Source organism: Cupressus sempervirens, chromosome 11, assembly GCF_028749045.1.
Source record: "Cupressus sempervirens isolate cs-2001-9-10 chromosome 11, ASM2874904v1, whole genome shotgun sequence".
NCBI classification, from domain to species: domain Eukaryota; kingdom Viridiplantae; phylum Streptophyta; class Pinopsida; order Cupressales; family Cupressaceae; genus Cupressus; species Cupressus sempervirens.
This window is the reverse complement of record NC_143128.1, coordinates 724901900-724923141: the sequence shown is the minus strand read 5'-3', so window position 1 is coordinate 724923141 and position 21242 is coordinate 724901900. Positions and strand designations below refer to the sequence as shown.

General features: G+C 38.8%; 1 protein-coding gene across 1 annotated transcript; it reads left to right on the top strand.

The window, feature by feature from the left end:
• The first annotated feature begins 2846 nt into the window (after positions 1-2846).
• Positions 2847-3683, top strand: LOC149531696 (uncharacterized). The gene has a single exon (XM_089808391.1). The coding sequence runs from the start codon at positions 2847-2849 to the stop codon at positions 3681-3683; it is 837 nt and encodes a 278-aa protein (XP_089664517.1).
• The last annotated feature ends 17559 nt before the right edge of the window (positions 3684-21242 follow it).

The window sequence follows — 21242 nt, the reverse complement described above, 5'->3', positions numbered from 1 at the left end:
ATGTGAGATCCCAAAATAAAAAATATTTAGTTTCTCAAAGGTTAGGCCTCCGTGTATGATCCATATTCCTAGTCAGCTAATAAATCCACATGATTACTATTAGAATCTGAAAAGATTAATAACCCAGAAAACTAGTGCAAAGAATAAATATCTAAACTATGTATGCAAATGATACAAAATCAAAATAGCAACACAGAGTTAGTCTCCAAGAGAGAAATGCAAATGCTAGAAGCAAAATAGCATTAAGAGGATGCAAAAACAAGAGATGCAAATACAAGCCAGGTAGCATGCTTATATAGGCTAGGAAGAGGGAGGAGGTGGCAACACCAACCAATGAGGAGCAACCATCTATTGGACTAAAGATAGCAAAAGATCTTCCCAAGATAGCTAATGGATGCTCACATGTAGGAAGGTGACACCTCACAACCATTCACCTAATAAGACATGCTTTATTAACCTAAACGAGATTATTAAAAGTGTAAGAAAAACTTAGCAAAATAGGAAAAATAAAAAACTACACTAACACCCCCCCATAAGCGAAGCTTAGGTGGATGTAGAAATGGGTCCCGACAAGTCAAGCCTGATGAGGTACCCATGTACATAAGATTTTCCAAAAGAGATAGAAAAGAGACTCCCCAAAACAAGTCAGGACTCCGAGTGAGAGGAAGAGGCCCCCCCAAAAGATGAAGCATCCCGCACCCCCAGCAAAGCTCGCAAATGAAGGAACTTGCTCTCAGTGAAGGGTTTGGTGAAAATATCAGCAACTTGCTCGGAAGTTGGACAATAGCGAAGGTCAATGACATGACCATGGATGAGCTCCCGGATGTAGTGCATGTGGACCTCTATGTGTTTGGTCCGCTGATGATGAACCGGATTTTGTGAGATCTAAATGGCACTCTGGTTCTCACAAAATATGACTGATGGCCATCTAATCTGGATGCCAAACTCAGTGAGAAGATGTTGAAGCCAAATGGCCTCAGTGGCGGCATTTACAGCCCCCCGATACTCAGCCTCAGTAGAAGATAGAGCAATAGTAGACTGCTTTTTGCTCAACCAACAAATAGGACCTAACCCAAGTGAGAAGCTATACCGTGAAGTAGACTTGCGATCCTCAGAATCACCTGCCCAATCTGAATCTGTGTAGCCCACCAAATCAATCTCAATACTTGCTGCATAGTGAATCCCACAACTATGAGAACGTTGAATGTAGTGAAGGATCCGCTTGGCTGCTTTCCAGTGCAACTCATGGGGCTCCTGCATGAATCGAGAGACCATGACTACAACATAGGAGATGTCAGGTCTCGTATGAGTCAGATAAATGAGACTCCCAACAAGTTGGTGGTACAAAGTGCCATCAACAAGTGGAGAAGAACATTGAGCCTCAAGTTTGACTCCAGAAAGGAATGGAGTTGGAGCAGGCTTACAATCAGCCATATGAAACCTCGAGAGTAAATCTAGAGCATACTTATTGTGTGATGGTGATCCCAGAAGGAGACTAAAGGATCTCAATCCCGAGAAAGTAATGCAACAAGCCCAAGTCAGTCATCAAAAAACTATCCTGAAGGGCCACTTTGACAGCCTTAATGGTGGGTGAAGAACTTCCTGTGATCAGCAACTCATCAACATACAAAACCAAAAATAGAAGTGAATCACCCTGTTGCAAAATGTAGACATTAGGATCAGAATGGCACCGAGTGAACCCAACTGATAGAAGGAAGGAGTCCATCTTGGCATACTAGGCCCGAGGAGCCTGTTTGAGGCCATAGAGAGACTTTTGAAGATGGTACACAAGTGAAGAATCCTGAAGAAAGCCTTGTGGCTACTCCATGTAGATCTCCTCGTGAAGGTCACCATGAAGAAAAGCACTCTTCACATCCATCTGATGCACTTCCCAATGATTAGCTACAGCAATGGCAAGAACAATTCGAATGGAATTCATTTGGGCAACTGGCACAAAAGTCTCAGAGTAGTCAATCCCAGGAACCTGGGAGAATCCTTTGGCAACCAAGCAAGCCTTGTATTTTTCAACTGACCTATTTGCTGCAAATTTTGTCCGATAGATGCACTTACATCGAACAAGTTTTCTTCCTTTAGGAAGAGGGACAAGATCCCAAGTGTGGTTCCTCATCAAGGAACTATACTCTTCCTGCATAGCTGTATCCCACTTAGGAATACCAGAAGCCTCATGAAAGGACTGCGGATCTGAGGTAGTAGCAATGAAGACATGTGGAGCATCCTGGAATTGTGAACGAGTTCGCTTGGTGTTTGATGGATCCCCAACCCAATCACCTGCAAACTACAAGGTCTGTCTAGCCCAAAGTGGATAGGAAGATGGAGAATCTGGAGGGGAATCATTAACCTCTGAATGATGACTAGGAGAGGAAGGAGGTGAGTTCTCTGGATCACTTTCTGCATCAGAAGTAGAGGTAGAAGACTATTCAAGTGAATCTGACTCATCAAAAGATCTGTCATGTATTCCAAGTAACTCTAATGTCAAGGTAGAAGGAGTTGGAGAAGTGATAGAAAGTGAGCTTGAAGATCCCTCCTCAAACTGAACACTCCTCTCAATGAATAACTCATGTGTAGTAGGGTGAAGTAACTGATAACCCTTCACACCATCAGGATAACCTACAAATATGCAAGGTTTGCTTTGCGAATCCAAGGCCTTATGTTTCTCTATAGGAATGTGGGCCCATGCAGGGGAGCCAAAAACTTGAAAGTGCCAAAAACCTAGATGGTGGAAACGATATGTAGATGACACCAATGTGTGTTGGCCACATGGGCTTGAAAAACTTGAGGAGTTTCACAAGCACATCAACAACTTGGTCCCTGGCATATCGTTTACCATGGAGCTAGAGTCAGACAACCGCTTATCCTTTCTTGATGTTCTTCTCATCAGGAAGCGGGATGGCACCTTTGGTAGGCAGGTTTATCGTAAATCCACCCACACTGACTTATATCTCCACTCCTCTTCCCACCACCACCCCAGCCATAAAGCCAGCATCCTTAGAACCCTTGCCTTGAGAGCCTTCAGAATATGTGATGAAGAACACTTAGATAGTGAGTTATCTCATCTTCGTCAGGTCTTCTCCTTGAATGGATATCCGTGCAAGCAAATTTCTAGGGCTCTTCGCCAGGCCAAATCCTTCTTCCTTTCTTGCTCTAGGCCTTCCCTGTCCGCGAACCTCCCCGCTCTGCATGTCTCCATTCCTTTTGTGGATGGCATCTCCCAAAAGATTGCCAAAATCTTAACAAAAAGGGGCCTCCGAGTTGCTTTTAAACCCCTTTCAAAGTTAAGTAATCTTGTCCCGCAGCTCAAGGACTCCAAAGACTCATTTCTTGACTCAGGAGTCTACAAGATTGTGTGCTCATGTGGCACCCCCTACATTGGAGAAACTGGTCGTTCTTTTCGGACCAGGATACGTGAGCACGGGGCAGACATCTTGCATGATAGGGTCCAAAAATCGGCCTTAGCAGAGCACTCTGTCACCACCAAACATCACATTTTTTTGGAGCAAGCGCAAATCCTTTGCAAAGAGAGCAATTATTTCAAGAGAAAGCTCAAAGAAGCCATTGAAATTAGCCACCACCCCCTCAACCTTAATAGAGATGATGGGTGGTCCTTGAACCCCTCGTGGCAACCTTTGCTTCGCTCGCTCGATTGCCGGCAACAGCATGGATAGCCCCCCCTCCCCTGTCTGTGGTTTGGTGTCCTGGTACGTTGGCTCTTCTTTGTCTTGTTTTTTCTTTGTTTTTTCTACTTCCTTTCTGTCCTCTTCTTTTCGGTCTCTTGGTTGTTTCTTTTCGCGTGCGGCTTGCTTCTCTTTATGTTGTTGGTCTTCTAATTTTATTATTTTTCTAATTTTTTAATTTTATCAATTTATTCATTATTTTTAATATTTTGTATTTTTATGGTTTTTTTTTTTTTTTTTTTTTTTTTTATGTTCTTATTTTTTGCTTTCATTTACTTTGTCTCGTGTTTCGAGTTGGTCTCGGGTTCTTTTGCGATCTCTCCTTTATAATTATATATATTTATACATTTGGTTCTTTTATTTTTATTTTTATTTTTAGATTGATTTAATTTATTTTTCAATTATTTATGTTTATTTTTATTTTTAATATTTTTAATCTTTTAATTCTCTCTTAAAAATTATTGCTATAGATTCATAAATTAAAGAGTTATTTCTCTACTCTTCCCTCTTTCTTGTGTTTCTTCTATCTTGTTGTTTTTTCTTCTCTTGTCCCCCCACTTTTTAAAAAATTCTTTCTCTTCATTTCTTTCTTTCTCTGCCTCGTGTTGTGTGCTCCTCCCCCTCTCTTCTTTCTTTTTATTCTGCTGGGCTTGGCTAGTCTGCATACTTTTTTACTTCCTTCTCTCATCCTGATGATGGATCACAGAGTGTGATCCGAAACGTTGATGATAAAAAAACTTACACAATCAAATCCAGAAGCAACATCATCATTAACAATGGATTGTGGAAACTTGATATTATTAATGGTTTTCGACTGCTCCAAGCTTCAAAAGGAGTAACTCCGTGCAAGGCTCGGTGAGGAACATGGTTTTGGATATAACAAGCACAAATAATGGCTTCTGCCCAATATAGTGGTGCAAGATATCTAGAGTGAATCATACAATTTTCCATTTCCTTCAAGGATCTATTCTTCCGTTCTGCAACACCATTTTGCTAAGGATTGTATGGAACTGAATGTCGTAAATCAATCCCCGCTGAAGTGCAAAATCTTTCAAACCGATGGTTGACATACTCACCACCATTGTCTGTGCACAAAACCTTGATGGCTTTCCCAGATTGCTTTTCTACAAAATTTTTGAAGTCTTGAAAATGATCAAATACCTCTGACTTCTGTTTGAGAAAGTACACCCATGTATATCGAGAAAGGTCATCAATGAATGTGAGGACATATCGGGCCTTGCTGAAAGAAGGATGTTGAAATAGACCAGCCAAATCACTGTGAACTAACTCTAGTATCTGTGAAGCTCTCCATGCCTTACTTTTGTCAAACTTTTCCTTAGGATACTAACCAAGAATGCAACCTTGGCAAACACCTCCTGAGAATTGAACCGAAGGCAACCCTGTGACCATGTTCTGCTGGTTGAGCTGATGCAAATAGCGGAAGTTAAGATGGCCAAACCGCTCATGCCACAATTTACTCACATCATTAGAGTGAGTGAGAAAAACAGATGAAGGAGGATCCGAAACAAAGTGAGAAAATATATAGAGTCATGATTGATGATCTTCTCTCCCAACTGCAACTATAGAATCACTATGCAACTCACGTATCTCCACTGAATCAGGAGTGAACTCAACTCGCTTGCCTAAACGTGTGTGAGTGATCTGGTATATTGATAGGAGATTAGTTGATAATGAGGGTACACAAAGAACATCATGGAATGTGCCATCCCCCACATCAACAGACCCTCTCCCACACACCTCAACAGGAGTGTCATCACCCATTAAAATAGAAGGCATAGTGCATGGCTCCAAGGATGCAAGTTCTTCCTTAGATGAAGCCATGTGGTGCGAAGCACCCAAATCAAGAACCCAAGTGGATGGTGAGGAAGCAACTGCAACAAGAGACTTGCCCTTTCCTTTCCCTTTGTGGTTTTCTTTTACCTTGTTGGACTCTTCATTAGAACTTTGTTTGATAGACTCAAGAACACTAATATTATTCTTCTCAAGAATGTATGTCAAGTGATCAATTTGTTTCTTCAAACATTTATGTTCATCATGACTGAGTCTTTTACAATAGGCACATTTAACTTTTTCTTTCTTAGGCTTATCGCCCTTAGAGATGAGGTATCAATAGTTGTTTTTGAAGCAATTGGTATCTGATCCTTCTTTTCCTCACTACTATTTTGTTTCTCATCCTTACTATTGTTGTTACTACTTTGTCCTTTTTGTTCTTTTGTGCCTTGGTTGGTTGCTAAGGCATGTGACTTAGAGGACTTAAGAGTGCCCATTTGGATTAGCTTGTCCTGTTCTCGAGTGAGATTGACAGCAAAATCATCTAGAGATGGCATGATGAATTGAGTACCAAGTGCACCCTTAGTAGCATAGAAGGTAGAGACAAACATAGAATATTTTGAACTTAGCTTAGAGAGAATAATAAGAATCAGTTGTTCATCTTTCTTTTCAATTCCACATTGTTTTAACTGCGGCCTTAGTGATTTCAATTTGGTGAAGAAATCTTGGATTGTGTTGAAATTGACTAGACTTAAACTAATTAATTCATTTTCCAACATATGACCCCTCATTGAATCTTGTGTGCCAAATAGTGTTTCTAGCTTTGTCCATACTTCATTTGGTGTATCCAAAGACTCAATGTGAAATAGCAAGTCAGGAGAAACAGACAAACACAATGTTCCATATGCCTCATCACATTTGTTAAACCACTTAGGCTTATCTTCATCTTTATTAGGTTCAGTTCCAAGTCCCATAGTTATCCTATTTAATCCCGCTTTCCTTAAGTAAATTTTCATGCGTGATTTCTACTCAAAGTAATTGTATGGAGTTAGGATGGGCATATTTGTTTGATCCATGATGAAGAAATGCAGAGAAGAAATGCTGAAAAGAAGAGAACCCAACCATGACAATACCCCCCCTTTTTACTCAATCAAAGAACCCCCCCCCCCAAAAGAAATATGATTTGGCACTTTATTTTAGTGCATTTACAACTACCACTAGAAAGAAATACTTAGTGGTCTTGATTTCAATGCATTACAAACCCTCATGAAGAGCATATGTTGAAAGTGAAACTTAGGCACAATAATCAAGGAAACAAATAGGACCACTGTGATCTACTCAAAAAATCATGCACTTTCAAAAAAAGAATCGCCTCGATACGAGGTCATATGAGAAAGTTATGATCCTCTGAAGTTTCCAAAATGAGAACTGTGCACAGTTATGGCCAAGAATCTGCAATTTCTGAAAAAATTATGCATAAAAATAAAAAAAAAACTCCACTAGTGGATAGAGCACAAAAAATAAGCCAAGGTCATAACAAAAATCATCAAAATTGGAGTTTTTATGAGCAAGGATGAGACATTTGAAAACTGTGTTCAAATTTGCGACTGCCAACGGAAAGGGGTACAACTGTAGCTTTCCACACTTGATCCTGCAAAATATATAGATTGCATGCAAAATCTAAAAGATACCCAGATGATTTTTCGGGGCTACGAACAAAATCCAAAAAGTGTTTTTCTTGCTGAAGATGTTGCTATACAATCAAATGCCTTTAACAATAAAAAAATGGCTCCAAAAATCAAGAAACGACCCCAGCAACCAAAATATGACATGCAAATGCTGGATCAACTTCCTAAGTCCATCAATGACATACTGGAACTTGAAATACTGATTGAAAACTCCAAATATGCAAGTTGGTTGTCAGATTTGAGATTGTAACCCCAGAGAAAAATCATTTTTGTCAAAACTTTTCTGATTCTCAAGATCATCCAAAGATGCAAGAGAAGAGCATACTTCATTTTTCAAAAAACTACAATAAAATTTATTAGCCCTCCCCGAATCTCTCAAATAAGGAAACTAAAATCTACTCTTGCACATAGAAAAGCTCTGATACCATGTTAGAATCTAAAAAGATTAATAACCTAGAAAACTAGTGCAAAGAATAAATATCTAAACTATGTATGCAAATGATACAAAATCAAAATAGCAACACAGAGTTAGTCTCCAAGAGAGAAATGCAAATGCTAGAAGCAAAATAGCATTAAGAGGATGCAAAAACAAGAGATGCAAATACAAGCCAGGTAGCATGCTTATATAGGCTAGGAAGAGGGAGGAGGTGGCAACACCAACCAATGAGAAGCAACCATCTATTGGACTAAAGATAGCAAAGTATCTTCCCAAGATAGCTAATGGATGTTCACATGTAGGAAGGTGACACCTCACAACCATTCACCTAATAAGACATGCTTTATTAACCTAAGCGAGATAATTAAAAGTGTAGGAAAAATCTAACAAAATAGGAAAAATAAAAAACTACACTAACAATTACAAGTTTATTTGTTAGAGGACAGTGCTTGACTTTGAGTATCTCAAACATATTAAAAGCATTGAGTGAATCAAAAGGATTTTTGGTTTTATTGAGTGTTTGTAATAAATATGGCAGGAAGCAACTAAGAGGGGGTGATTGAATCAGTGCTTCAAAGCACTTAAAACTTCAAAACCTTTAAACCTTAAAACCCATATTTATAATTACAACACTTTAAACTTTCATGCATGAATAAGAAACTCATCTAGGACACCTAACCAAAAGATTTATATCATAGAAAAACAAATAGGGTGAAAACCACAGTGGGGTCAAAACCCACATTAAGACTATACCTTGTTAGAAGTATAACTTATGACAATGGAGAATACACATACATTCAGACACACTATCTAGGGCTCACTGCCCAATTACAAGAGGGCAACAACCCTAAGGAAGGCTCACTGCTCTATAGATCACTACAACGATCATATGAATTTTGTGAGCTGAATAATGACATCTAACACATGCCTAGGTCAATTCCAATGGAGTACAATGTAGATCTATGATCACTACTTAGCTACCTTTAGAAAAACACTCTGATCACCAATAGGTCTTCTACTACTACTTCACTTCCAACCAATCATCTACAACAAAAAATGTTGCCCTAAATTCCTTATATAAATCATCAACCTTAGAAAATAAACAAGGTCAACACCAACCCTAATTTCACACTTCAAATCTACACACCAAGAATAGTCATTCAAACATGTTAGGCTGCCAAAACATAGACCATATCTGTATCAACAACCTCGGGATCATAGTATTACCATAAAATTTATTATTGATTGACCATGAACCATTTTCTAATCATGTCAGCCAAGAACATAAGAACAACCATCACTAACTGAATCTCTTCAAATCTCATCACCGTGTTTGATGTAGACCATCAACTCAAAAGGAACACAATCCAAGGACATCCATAGGCATCATGAAGAACAAACATCCAATGCCACCCAACTCATTGGATTCTCTAGCATTTCATGTCAAACCTCAAGAACACTATTACCTTCAACTATGACAATTGAAAAATGCCTTGCAAACCTCTAGATCACAAACCTTTTGAGTTGTGGACACCTTGGCATGTCTAAAGCATTCTCTCACATGTGCATGCAGAAATATCAACTTGGAAGAGTACACTAAACCAATGTCTGTGACTGTTAACATTGGTAGACTGACAAATAACTAGTCACCACTCTTGGCCTCATAACATCCAAATCATCATATCCACCCCTGAAACTTGACATGGACCAAGTAAACAACCTCTACAACATCCTTTGAGGTACATGAATCCTCATCTTCCGAAATTGATCCTCACCAAAACTCTAAACATACTGCATCATTGGCCAAATTGAACAAACAAATATGTTGACATCAATGCCAACACATCGAATCTTGCCGAAAAAATTGCACTTTAGCATTGATGGCAACAAGTGATTGTGAAAACAATTAATGTAATCAGAAACCAACACAATCTCCCTCATAATCAATAGTACTACCAACAATACTTACCATTATGCATCATTATCTTTCAGAGTCTCTAACACTGTCACACTTTTCCCCCTGGGAATGAGCTTCCCTTTGGTTTAGTCTTATACATACTCTTCTCTCCATCAGTACATCTATCCCATGACTATTCTTCCCCTTAGATACATACTAAGCTCTCTCCTCCTTAGTTGAAACTCTCTTCAATAGAACTTCTTTCTTATGTGCAAGTATATAAGTCTCTTGTTTTTTGCATGCACTCTTCTCCCCCTTTGACATCAATGACAAAGGAATACACATGCTCTGAACCTTGGAAGTCAAAAATTTGATCAGACATCCCAAAGATTATCAGCTAACTTACCAACCTGAATACTCCCCTTGAGTAGTAGCCTCCAAACACCAATCCAGCTGAATGGTATTTCCCTAAATTATACTGAATTAATCTAATCAGACATCCCAAATATTATCAACTTACCAACCTGACTACTCCCCTTGAGTAGTAGCCTCCAAACACCAATCCAGCTGAATGATGTCTTACTAAATTATACTGAATTAATGCAGTCAACGACATCTTAGTTCTGATCAAGAGGGGCAAACACCCTCAACTTTCCTCTAAGATACGCCAATGTATCCTTAGGTAATGGCTTTGTGAAGATATCAACTACTTGTTCCTTGATAGGAACATACCCAAATCTCACCTCTATCTAATTTACCTTCTTGATTAGAAAATGATACTTAATTGATATGCAATTTTTCTTTGAGTGTTGCAAAGAGTTCATGGAGTTGTTTATAGCACTTGAATTGTCACAATGTGTGATAATAGACTCATCAAACACAATTCTGATATATAGTAAAATTTGCTTCATCCAAGCTATCTATGTGCAATTGCTAGTAGAAGCAATGTACTTTTCCTTTCTAGTAGATAATGAAATTTAGTTATGCTTCTTACTCATCCAAGAAACCAAACTACTTCCCAAATAGAAAGCGTCATCACTTGTACTCTTCCTATTATCAACATCACTGGCCCAATTTGCATCAATATATGCACACAAGGCGAAATCATCTCTCTTGGATATCACATCCCAAATTCTTACGTCCCTTTTAGATATTTGAATATCCTCTCCACTGCTACATCATGATCGTGTCTAGGATCTACTTCAAATCTTGCGACAAGACACACAACATTCATGATATTTGGTCTTGCATGAATCAAATACAATAGACCACCAACCATTGATTTGTACCTAGATTGATTGACTTTAGGAGATGCATCATCTCTTGACAACTTGCATCCTATCACCATCAATGTACTCACTGGTTTTGATTCATCCAACCCAAACTTATTCAATTTACTCCTTCACATACTTAGCCTAAGATATAAATATGCCATCTTCTAATTGAGTAAATTTGCAATCCTAAAATAAATAATTTCTCCTATCATGGACATCTCAAACTCATTTTGAATTTCCATTGCAAACTCTTAACTCAACTTATCATTACCACCAAAGATAATGTCATCAACAAACACTTCTAAAATCAACATTTCCTCATGATATAGTTTGGAATACAGATTACTATTTGCATTACCTTTGTTGAAGTCAATCTTTAATAAATATTTGTCAATCTAGAATTGGTCATCCATGATTCGTTGATTTGTCAACTTAAAACCATTAGGTTGCTCTATGTATACCTCTTCTTACAACTCACCATTCAAAAAAGAAAACTTGACATCCATTTGGTAGACTTTAAAGTTCTTATGACCAACGTGTGCTAAGAACAATCTCACTACTCCCAATCTTGTCACTGAAGCAAAGGTTTCATCATAATCAATTCCTTCCATTTGGGAGTATCCTTTGCACACCATTCTTTCTTTGTTCCTCACAACTTCTCCTTCTTAATTCAATTTATTTCTGAATACCCATTTGGTACTATTAGCATCTTGTCCTTAGGCATGGGAACAAGAATCCATGTATTGTTCATCTTAATTTGTGTTAACTCTTCTTCCATGGCAGAAACCCAATAATCATCCTTGCAAGTTTCATCTACATCTTTTGGTTCAATCTCTGATATTAGGTGATTCTGATCTTGAGAAATCCTTCTCCTAATCTGAACACCTTTGTTCTTATCTCCAATGATCTGATCTTCAGCATGATTTAGTCTTACATTGGTGCCTTTTGTCTTACTTTTGATCTCTGTGCTTCTTTTTTACCGCTTGTATAGGCTTCATCATTTGCACTCAATGAGACACTTGAAACTTGGTTCTGAACTTGATGTTGTTGTCTATGATATTTACTATTGTTTAGAACATCAAAATCATAACCACACGATCTGGTTAGATTCTAAATGCACTCATCCACTTTGGCATTAGTACTCTCCACCATCATCTTCAACCTCTTTTTGTACCACCTTGTTGGTTAACTGTTTGTCTTCCTTAGTCTCATGGTTTGTACCTTGACTCTCAATGTGCCCAATATTGATGGAAAACAAAATAGTTAACAACAAAATGGGTTAGTGTAGTGATCTATCAAAGACCCTTAAATTGAAAGGTATAGCTCCCTTATAATGCAAAGATTTGCAATGAATTTGTTTTAGATTTTGAGTTATGATCTTAACTAGAGAGCAGAAGAGATATAACTAGATTGCCTAAAACTTCAAACAATCTAGGCGATTTCAGATTTTGACTCACAACTTCTGCATCTACAAATGAGCATGAGTCACAATTGATCCCAATGCAATTTATTCTACCTTTGAATACAAGAATGCAACAATGCAAGACTATCTACCAGTACATGAGAGCAGAAAGAATGATTAACTTGACAATGCCTGGATTGCTCAAGTAACTAAGATTTAACAATACCCAGATCGCTTCCTACTCAGTTTCTTTCATAAACCATGTAAGCCATCAATTCCTTATTTGAGGCCTTGAGAACCTCTTTCTTTGCCCTTAACTCTTCTAGTCTATCTTCAATCTTCTCATTTGTTGATTTTTGTATGTTGAACATGGAATCATGCACAAGTATACCAAGGTCAATAGTTCTCATTTGGAAATCATCAACAATCAACTCATGAAACTTACCCTCCTTCTGAGGCTCTGCTATCTCCATTAGCATATGACCAATAGAAGAGTCAGTGGCCAATGCTGCTATAGTCTTCTGCTTCTTCACCTTCTTTGGTTGTGGTTGAGACAAAGTTGCTTGCATGATGAGATCCTTGGAAGAGGCAGCCTCCTCACACCTTCTCTTCTTCCAATCAACGGTCTCTTCCAACCATGATTCTATTGAAAGGACATTAATCACTGACTATAGGGTTGTAGAATCAAGGAGCTTTCTCGCCACTGGGGGTTTTACCTTGCTTTGAGTAGCAATGTAGCAAGCAATTACCTTGGTAACTGAGAGGGCTAGAGTGTCACCCTGCTGAGATGCATCTTGCTCTCAACCATCGAGGGCATTGTTGTCACCATCAAGGTTGATGACTTGTATAGGGGAAGAAGGCTTGGCCACTGACTTCTCCTACTCCTTTTCTTTTTTCTTTTCATTATCCCCAATCTTTCCTGTGTCCGGTAGAGATCCTCCCCCACAAGTTGGAGTAATCTGGACTTTCTTCTCAGGAGGTTGATCTCCACCTTCACTGGCGAACTAGGCTGGACCTGCTGATGTTGAGGCAATGGTAGTCGTGGATGTAGCTGTAGTTGTCTAAGCAGTTCTGGAAGCTACTCCTCTAGCAAAACCTATACTTCTTATTTTTTTCTTTCTTACTCTAGTCAATTCCACCCACTTATCTATCTTTTTGATGATCCCACGTATTAGGACCTCCTTTGTATCGACAATAGGACCTTAAGGCGGAGTTGACACAATGAGAGTCTTCTTAATTTTCTCGTAGGATGAGGGATGCATGTAGGAGGCATCATCTACAAAATCAAAAACATCAACAGTGTCATTATACATTTTAATTTCATCAATTGTTAGCCTAGACCAATACCTCTCCTTGGTTTGATATTCATCATAGCATTTGGCCCAATAGTCTTCAATATCCAAAACATGTCTATGAGCATACCCAAGCTTCAAATGATCTCTCACAAATTTTATCGGGTCACATTGGGGCCTTATGACCTCATAATCTACCAGTTTAATCTTGCTCTCAAAAATTTTGACTAGATTTCGGACATTGGATCTAGAAGCATAAGAGTAAGGTCCAACCACTATGTGGAAGGAAATCCTGGCTATCTTTTTCACATTGGAACACAAGGTGTTCACTTCCAGTATTTGTTGACATAATTCAACAACAACAACCTTGTCCTTGAGATATCTAGGAAGCCTTTTGGGAAAACCATCAAATGCGCCAATCCTTAAGTAGAAGGTCAAAAATTGGATAAAAGAGCATTCAAACTGGTCTATAGCTGAAATAGCTTCAGGTGAAAGTCTTCACTCAGGGCAACCTTGCAATTCTCGGCACAACCTCATTGTGAAGGTGTTATTAACTTTCACATACTCTTTGAAGCTCCTCTGCAACTGTAGGTGGGGATAGAGCTCATACACCTTCATATTTTCATCATAGTCTTTAATATTGGGAAGAATCAACCAGAGGTGATGTGTAGCCAAGGCATATATTAGGTATGAAGACATACATAAATGTTTGAATGCATTACCCGAACCTAGCCAAGAAATAAGATCCTCACATATGATCTCAACCCAGTCGATCTGCAGTCCGTCAGCACATATGGCATGCACCAAGAAGAAGTGGTGTTCGATGAAATCTAAGATTTCCTCCCTCCCTTTCAAATTCAACAATAGTGCCAAGATGTCCACAATCTCTTTTTTTAACTTGGTTCCAAAAAGAGTCTTTGGCATCTTACTCTTTTTGGAACGAGGTGTCTAAAACCAAATTCTCTGCATGTCTTCTCTTCTTAGAGTCTTCTTTTCATTGAACATTGACGCAGAGGAAGAGAAGTCAATATCACAATATTGTTCCTTTGCTAGAATGTCAAATGTAGACTGCATTAATGCCTTTTTATAGATAGCAAAATAGAATGATCAGGTAGCAATATTTGCGTTGTCTGAATTGTACCTTTTGATACATTCCTTTACCAGTTCTGGTGCTTGCAGGGCCATGGGGAATCCGATAGCTTTAACTAATCCACTTTCCTTCAATTTTTGGGTTATTGGGTGAATTGGCTGAGAGTTGAAACTTCTATGCAGATCACCTAAATCATAAAACTTGAACAAGGTATCTGAGAAGCTCTTGAATTCACTTTCTAGACCAATTAGAGGATCATACCTTGCTGCTCTGATTGCCATTAACTTACTATAGTGCCTCTCATGTTTGCAATCTAAACCTTGTTATGTTTTGATTCGATAGATACTTGATACTCTTATTATTTGTACTTTGAGATGACCTAAGGGTCGAATGTTATACTTTAAATTCAATATCATAGATGTTATACTACTAAGTTGTTCAATCTATCATATTTGCATGTTGATGCCATTTTGAGATGACAATAGGCCTATGATGATATCTGGTTATCTGGCATTTGGACATATCTTTGATTCTGTTACCTGATGGATTTTATGCTATGGATATTTACTTCATCCTATTTCATTATGCTTTATGCGAACATGAGTGATGTAAATGGATTATTTAGGTATAATTGAATAAATGGTTAAATTAAATTTTTAATGCAATTATTGATTTGGCTATGATATTATATGCAATTGCACTTGATCATTTGTTTAAGTGTGCAGGAGCTATATCCTCGGCAGTGGCACATGGAGTCAGTGGTTCAACTATTCATATTTTACCAATGTCGTCCCTGCATGGTTGACATATTCTTATTTAATTGTTTAAATTAAACCTTTCAGTGATTATTAAATTCGAACTCATTTGCATTATGTGATTAGACTAGTGAGCGTGTTTGTGCATTTAGAGGTTCACATCGTCACGAAAGTTGTTAGGGAAATTTCTATGATTTTGGGTTTTTGGGCTTTAATTTTTATTGAATTTAATTTCAAGCAGCTTTGCCATAGATGAATTCCTATTTCTAGGAATAGTTTGTTTTTGTTTGGGTTGATTCGAAGTCTAACTAGTCTAACTAGCTATTTGCCTTAATCGATTATTCACTTGAAAATTGAATAAGTATGGAAAGAGGAATTTAATTCCTCACTTCTCACTTTTGCAAAACACAAATTTGAGAGCTTTTCTTGAGAATCCTCTTCTGGGGGATCACGTTTATGTTCATTGTAAGATTTGTGGGCATGGGATCTTTGTGAGGTTAGTCTCGTTGCATCTAGGTCGGGTAGACCTTACTTTGCCGAGATTTCCAGCAGTTTCAGTGGGAGATTTATTTTATTGTTCTATTTCCTGTTTTAGCCCCTTTTGCTGTTAGGTAGGGCTCTTCCATTTTCTTGTTTCAGCTCAATTTTTGTATCTGTTTCTGGTAGCTATTGGTTTGGAGGCTAAGAACTAGTGTTCCCCTTCATTTCTATTTGCTAGTTATGTTGGGTTGGTCAAGTATGAACATTTTCCCTATTTTTGGGATGGGGGTTTGGAGTTTTGCGTCGTTATGCTGGCCGTTTTTGCATATAGTGTCAAAACTCAAATATAATTGAATTTTTTAGGCTTTTGTGCCCAAAGACCAAATGGGTTTTAATTTCAAAGTTTTCTAGTTTTTGGGATTTTTACCTCATTTTGCATGTTACCCTATTTTTTTGGGTTTTCTTGGCATAATATTGGTTGTGGACCTGGATCATCCGTTTGGATGTTAGTCAAACCATGGTTGCACTTTTATGTTGCATTGGGATGCATTTCGCATCTTTCCTCCTGAGTTTTTTTTTGATTGAATGTATTTTTGTATTATGTTCTCATCCAATCCTTGTGTTATAATTTTCATGATGGTGGTGTGCCACACATGAGTACGTGCGCATACATTTTTCAGGTGACTTGTGAGGCCCAATCTATGGTATTTCTAGGAGTTATGATCATTGGGGTTAGGTTGGGAATATGCATGCCTACGGGCACTCATCATTGGATGAGCATGGGTAGGGTAGGGTAGCATATGGAGGGGGCTTCTATTTTCGTAGCCTAGTGTACATGCCCAAAGCATTGCATGGGAAGTCTTAAGTAAGTGATAACTAAATAAAAATACTGGGTGGTAATAAACTTAAGATAATTAAAACTGGATTGTGTGCCTTCCATTGGGAAGAGCAGCTGCCAATACTAGTTTGGGCTTGTCGATGCCAAGCAACTCTCCATGATGTCAGCCACTACATAGTAGCCCATTGAGTTTCTAACTAGGACCTGTAGTCTATGCATTGTCTATGATTTTGGTTTCAATCATCATATTGTCTAGCGTGAGTGTTAGCTATAGACGTTTGCTTTATGTGTGTTTGTGGTTGGATCATTATCTCCATCAGCATGGTGGGAGTGGACCTACGGGTTCCACATGGTTGGGAGGCATAGCTACCTTGACCACTACTGGGGAGTGGTGTACACAGATGGTTCTTTATTCTAGTACAACCGTTGCTTGTGTTTCACTTGGTACTTCGAGTTACGGAGTATGTTATCTTGTGATTTATGCTTTCATTGGAATGCTTGGATATCATGTTAGATGTTGTTAGTTTAATTAATGCATTGCTATATTATGATATTTAGCATATGTTAGATGATGAGTTTGATTGGTAGGATTATCTTATGCTTTACTTCTAGCATGTTAGATTTTCTTATTCTTATGTTGTAGCAAGCTTTAGTAGTGACATCCTCATAAGACAACTTGAATGATCTAGTTAGTAGTTTGGGATGTTACACATGGGGGATGGCTAGGACCTTCGAGGTCTCATGATGCTATTACAGTTGGGAAGAACCACGTACTTAGTTTAGTTGTTCAGTTATTGCAATGTTGTTTCAGTACAATGTGATGTTGCTTTCAGTTCTTTCCCTTCACTACTATGATAGATGGTTAGATGTAGTTTTCATCTTGTAGCTTTTGTCTCAAGTGTCCTTGCCTCAACTATGGATCCAATACTACCCAGTGTGGAGGTTTGGTTTCCTGGTTTATCCCTTGTTTCGGTCCTTAGAGTAATTCTTGGTTTCACTAGGTGACCATGTATCAACATTGGGCTATACATTAAAGTATTGCACACTCAAAGAAAAAAATCGTGTGATACTAGGAAGTATCACACACCATTGAAACTCTATCGTGTGATACTTTGAAATATCGCACATCCATTGGAGAAAGGTCGTATGATACTTGTAAAGTATCGCATGCCTTCTTGTGAGGTGTCACCCAAACCCTGGCTGTATCGCATGCCTTCATTAGAAAGATTGTACGATACTAGAAAGTATCACACAGTGTTGTATTAAAGTATCGCCTAGATTTTGGAAAAAACCTATCTGGGCAAACAACGGGCACTTTTTGGTTTGATCGGAAGTTTTTCTGAGGTGTTTTGGATACCCTTTATGGTGTTCTCGAATACCTTAGAATTGCTTTTAAAATTCAGTATGTTTTCGGATTCATCTTTTTCTGCAGTCTTTCGTGATTAGTCATTTGGGTTAGTAGTGGCATTTGGAGATCTATTGGTGTTTGGATTTTTCTTTAGTCCTTAGTTGTAATCATTGTGACCCTCGTATGTTGTATGTCATGTGCATCCATACTTGTTCCAAAAAAAATTATCTTGGCTTATATTTATACTTGTTTACAAGGATCTCCGAGTGGGGCATTACATCTGGTATCAAAGCCCATGTTGCAATATTGGGATCTCTATGTTATACTTCCACTATATTCGTGTTTTTTTTTGTGTATTGGTATTATATGTTTGATATTTTGATACCTTGTTAGTTCATTCTTGCATCTCTTATGTTGGTGATAGATGTTTTTTGACTTTATCTTGTTGCTTCCACAGTGATGGCTCCTACACGTAGGTCTAGTCGTTGGGGTGGTAACCGATGAGTTGTTCAAGAGGAAGAACACCATGAGGAATAGTAGGATAGTGGGGGAAAATAGGGTAATAATAATCAAAATGGCATGGGGGCATTGATGCCAGTACTTCAGGAAATTCTTGCTTAGTTGGGCCCTCGTATAGAGGAGCGCCAACAGGATCATAATTAGGAAGAGGGATCTCATCATGGAGATTCCCATCAGTCAGATCATAGAGAGGAGGAGCATGAACACGAACGTTCTAGTACACCACCTTGTGGTAGAAGGTACCAATGGAGAGGACATGGTCATAATGACAATGAAAATTTTGCATGGGTTGAAATGATGCAGAAACTTCAAAGGTCCAAACCACCATTGTTTGATGGCCAGGGGATAGGACTCAAAGCTGAGACTTGGTTACTTGATATGGGGCATTGTTTCTCTTTACTACCTTATGGGAGCAATATTAAGGCTCGTTGAGTGATCACGTAGTTGAGGGAGCATGGTTCCATTTGGTGGGATACAAAGAGTGATAGGCTTCATATTGATGTTGCAGATCTCACTTGGGAAATATTCGAGGAGAGGTTCAGGGAGAAATTAATATCACCACAGTACTATGAGGCTCGCATTGATGAATTCCATGAGATTAAGTAGGGCTTCATGACAATAGATCAGTATGAGAAGAAGTTCCTTGGGTTGAGACAATTCTCGAGCTATAGGCATGATGAGGCACTCATCACTCAACATTTTGTTAGGGGCCTTAGGGACTCTATCATTGGGGATGTTTGTGCTCACCAACCGAAGACACTTGCACTTGCCATAGAGAAGGCAAGGATTCTGGAGAGTAATGTAACCAAAGGGTTCAGTAGCAAGGTAGGTTCTCAGAACCAAAGTGCACAGAACTCAAGTTAGGATACATGGTATTCTCAGTCCTCAAGGAAGGGTGAAGCCCAATTAGCACCCTCTCAAGGTGGTTATAGTTATCACTTTTGATAAAGGGGAAAAGGGGCTAAGGGTGGACAGAATGCAAGTGACTCAAGAAAGAAAGGAGATAACCAGAGTCATGGGAAAAAATCTCAATAGGATCACCCTACTCAGAGTGTTTAGAAAAACTCTAGCAGGGGTAGTGAACCTTACCCTAGTCCTACTCAGGGTGGCCGTAGGACAAGTTCCAACTTTGCAGGGAATTGTTATTCTTGTGGTCAGCCTAGCCATATATCTTTTGAGTGTTCTATCAAACCATCTACATGACCTAGTAAAAGTGCAGCTAGATCTGAGCATATAGTGGGTGATGTTGGTAGGAATCATCAAGTCTTTGCGGTAGTTGACAACCATCAAGCTGAGCATCAAGGTACAATAGTTGAGGCTACAAGTACATTGCATGGTATTTCCTCTTTAGTGTTATTTGATTCTGGTGCCTCAAATTCTTTCATTTCACCATCTCTTGTTCAACGATGTGGGCTAGTGGCAGTGCATCAGGTCGATAGGTGGAAAGTTGAGTTAGCCAAAAGTTCCAAAGTAGTTGTAGACTCCTTGGTCAATGGTTGTGTTTTGAATTTGGGAACTTTCACCACCACAGTGGATCTACGTATTCTACCTGTTGCATCATATGACATTGTGTTGGGCATGGATTGGTTAGCCACCCATCAAGCGAACATAGATTGCCACTGTAAGTCGATATAGTGTGTTAATGACACAAGTGGGAAGGTGGAACTTTTGGGAGTTCAGAGACTAGTCTCACTTCGGATCATCTTCGCTAATCAGTTGAAGTGGAGTGTGTTGAAGGGTTGTTAGTTATTTCTTGTTTCTATCAGTGATCTCAAGGAAACCAAGAGTCGTACGATGACACTTGATGATTACCCACTCCTTTGTGAATATGTAGATGTGTTTCTTGATGAGATTCCAGGTATGCCACCACAACGAGACATTGATTTTTGGATTGATCTTGTACCAAGAGTGGAGCCGATTTCATGAGCTCCTTACCACATGACTACTTAGGAGTTGAGTGAGCTCTGATTATAGTTGGAGGAATTGTTGGCCAAGGGCCATATTCATCCTAGTGTATCCCCATGGGTGCACCAGTCATCTTCGTAAAGAAGGATGGATCTTTGCATTTGTACATTGACTACCGGCAATTGAATAAGGTGACAGTAAAGAATCGATATCCTTTGCCGAGGATTGATGACTTATTCAATCAGATGAAGGGAGCGCAAGTGTTCTCAAAGATCAGTCTTAAGTCAGGATACCATCAGCTTTGTATCCAGGAGGCTGACATTCATGGAGCAACTTTTCATACACAGTATGGGTATTACGAGTTCATGGTTGTACCCTTCAGGTTGACCAATGCACCGTTAGTGTTTATGAGTTTGATGAATGGAGTATTTCACACTTACCTCGATTAGTTTTTCATTTTATTCTTTGATGATATATTGATCTATTCGAAGACTATGGAGGAGCATGAACTCCATTTACGTCAGGTATTGCAATTCTTGAGAGACCATCAGTTATATGGCAACTTGAGTAAATGTGGGTTCTTCCAGTCAAAGGTGAAGTATTTGTGACACATCATCACTGGTGATGGAATTATAGTGGATCTAGAGAAAATTCATGCCATCATGGATTGGTCAGTACCCACTAATGTCTCAAAGGTTCGTAGTTTTATGGGATTGGCGGGCTACTACCATTGCTTCGTGAAGGATTTCTGACAAGTAGCTCATCCCATCACTTCTCTTCAGTGGAAAGGGAAGAAGTATGTCTGGTCAGATCAATGTGAGGCAGCATTTAATGC

What these genes read in the sequence shown, in the direction of transcription:
- LOC149531696 (XM_089808391.1), top strand. Translation starts at nt 2,847, where the DNA reads ATGGAGCTAGAGTCAGACAACCGCTTATCCTTTCTTGATGTTCTTCTC.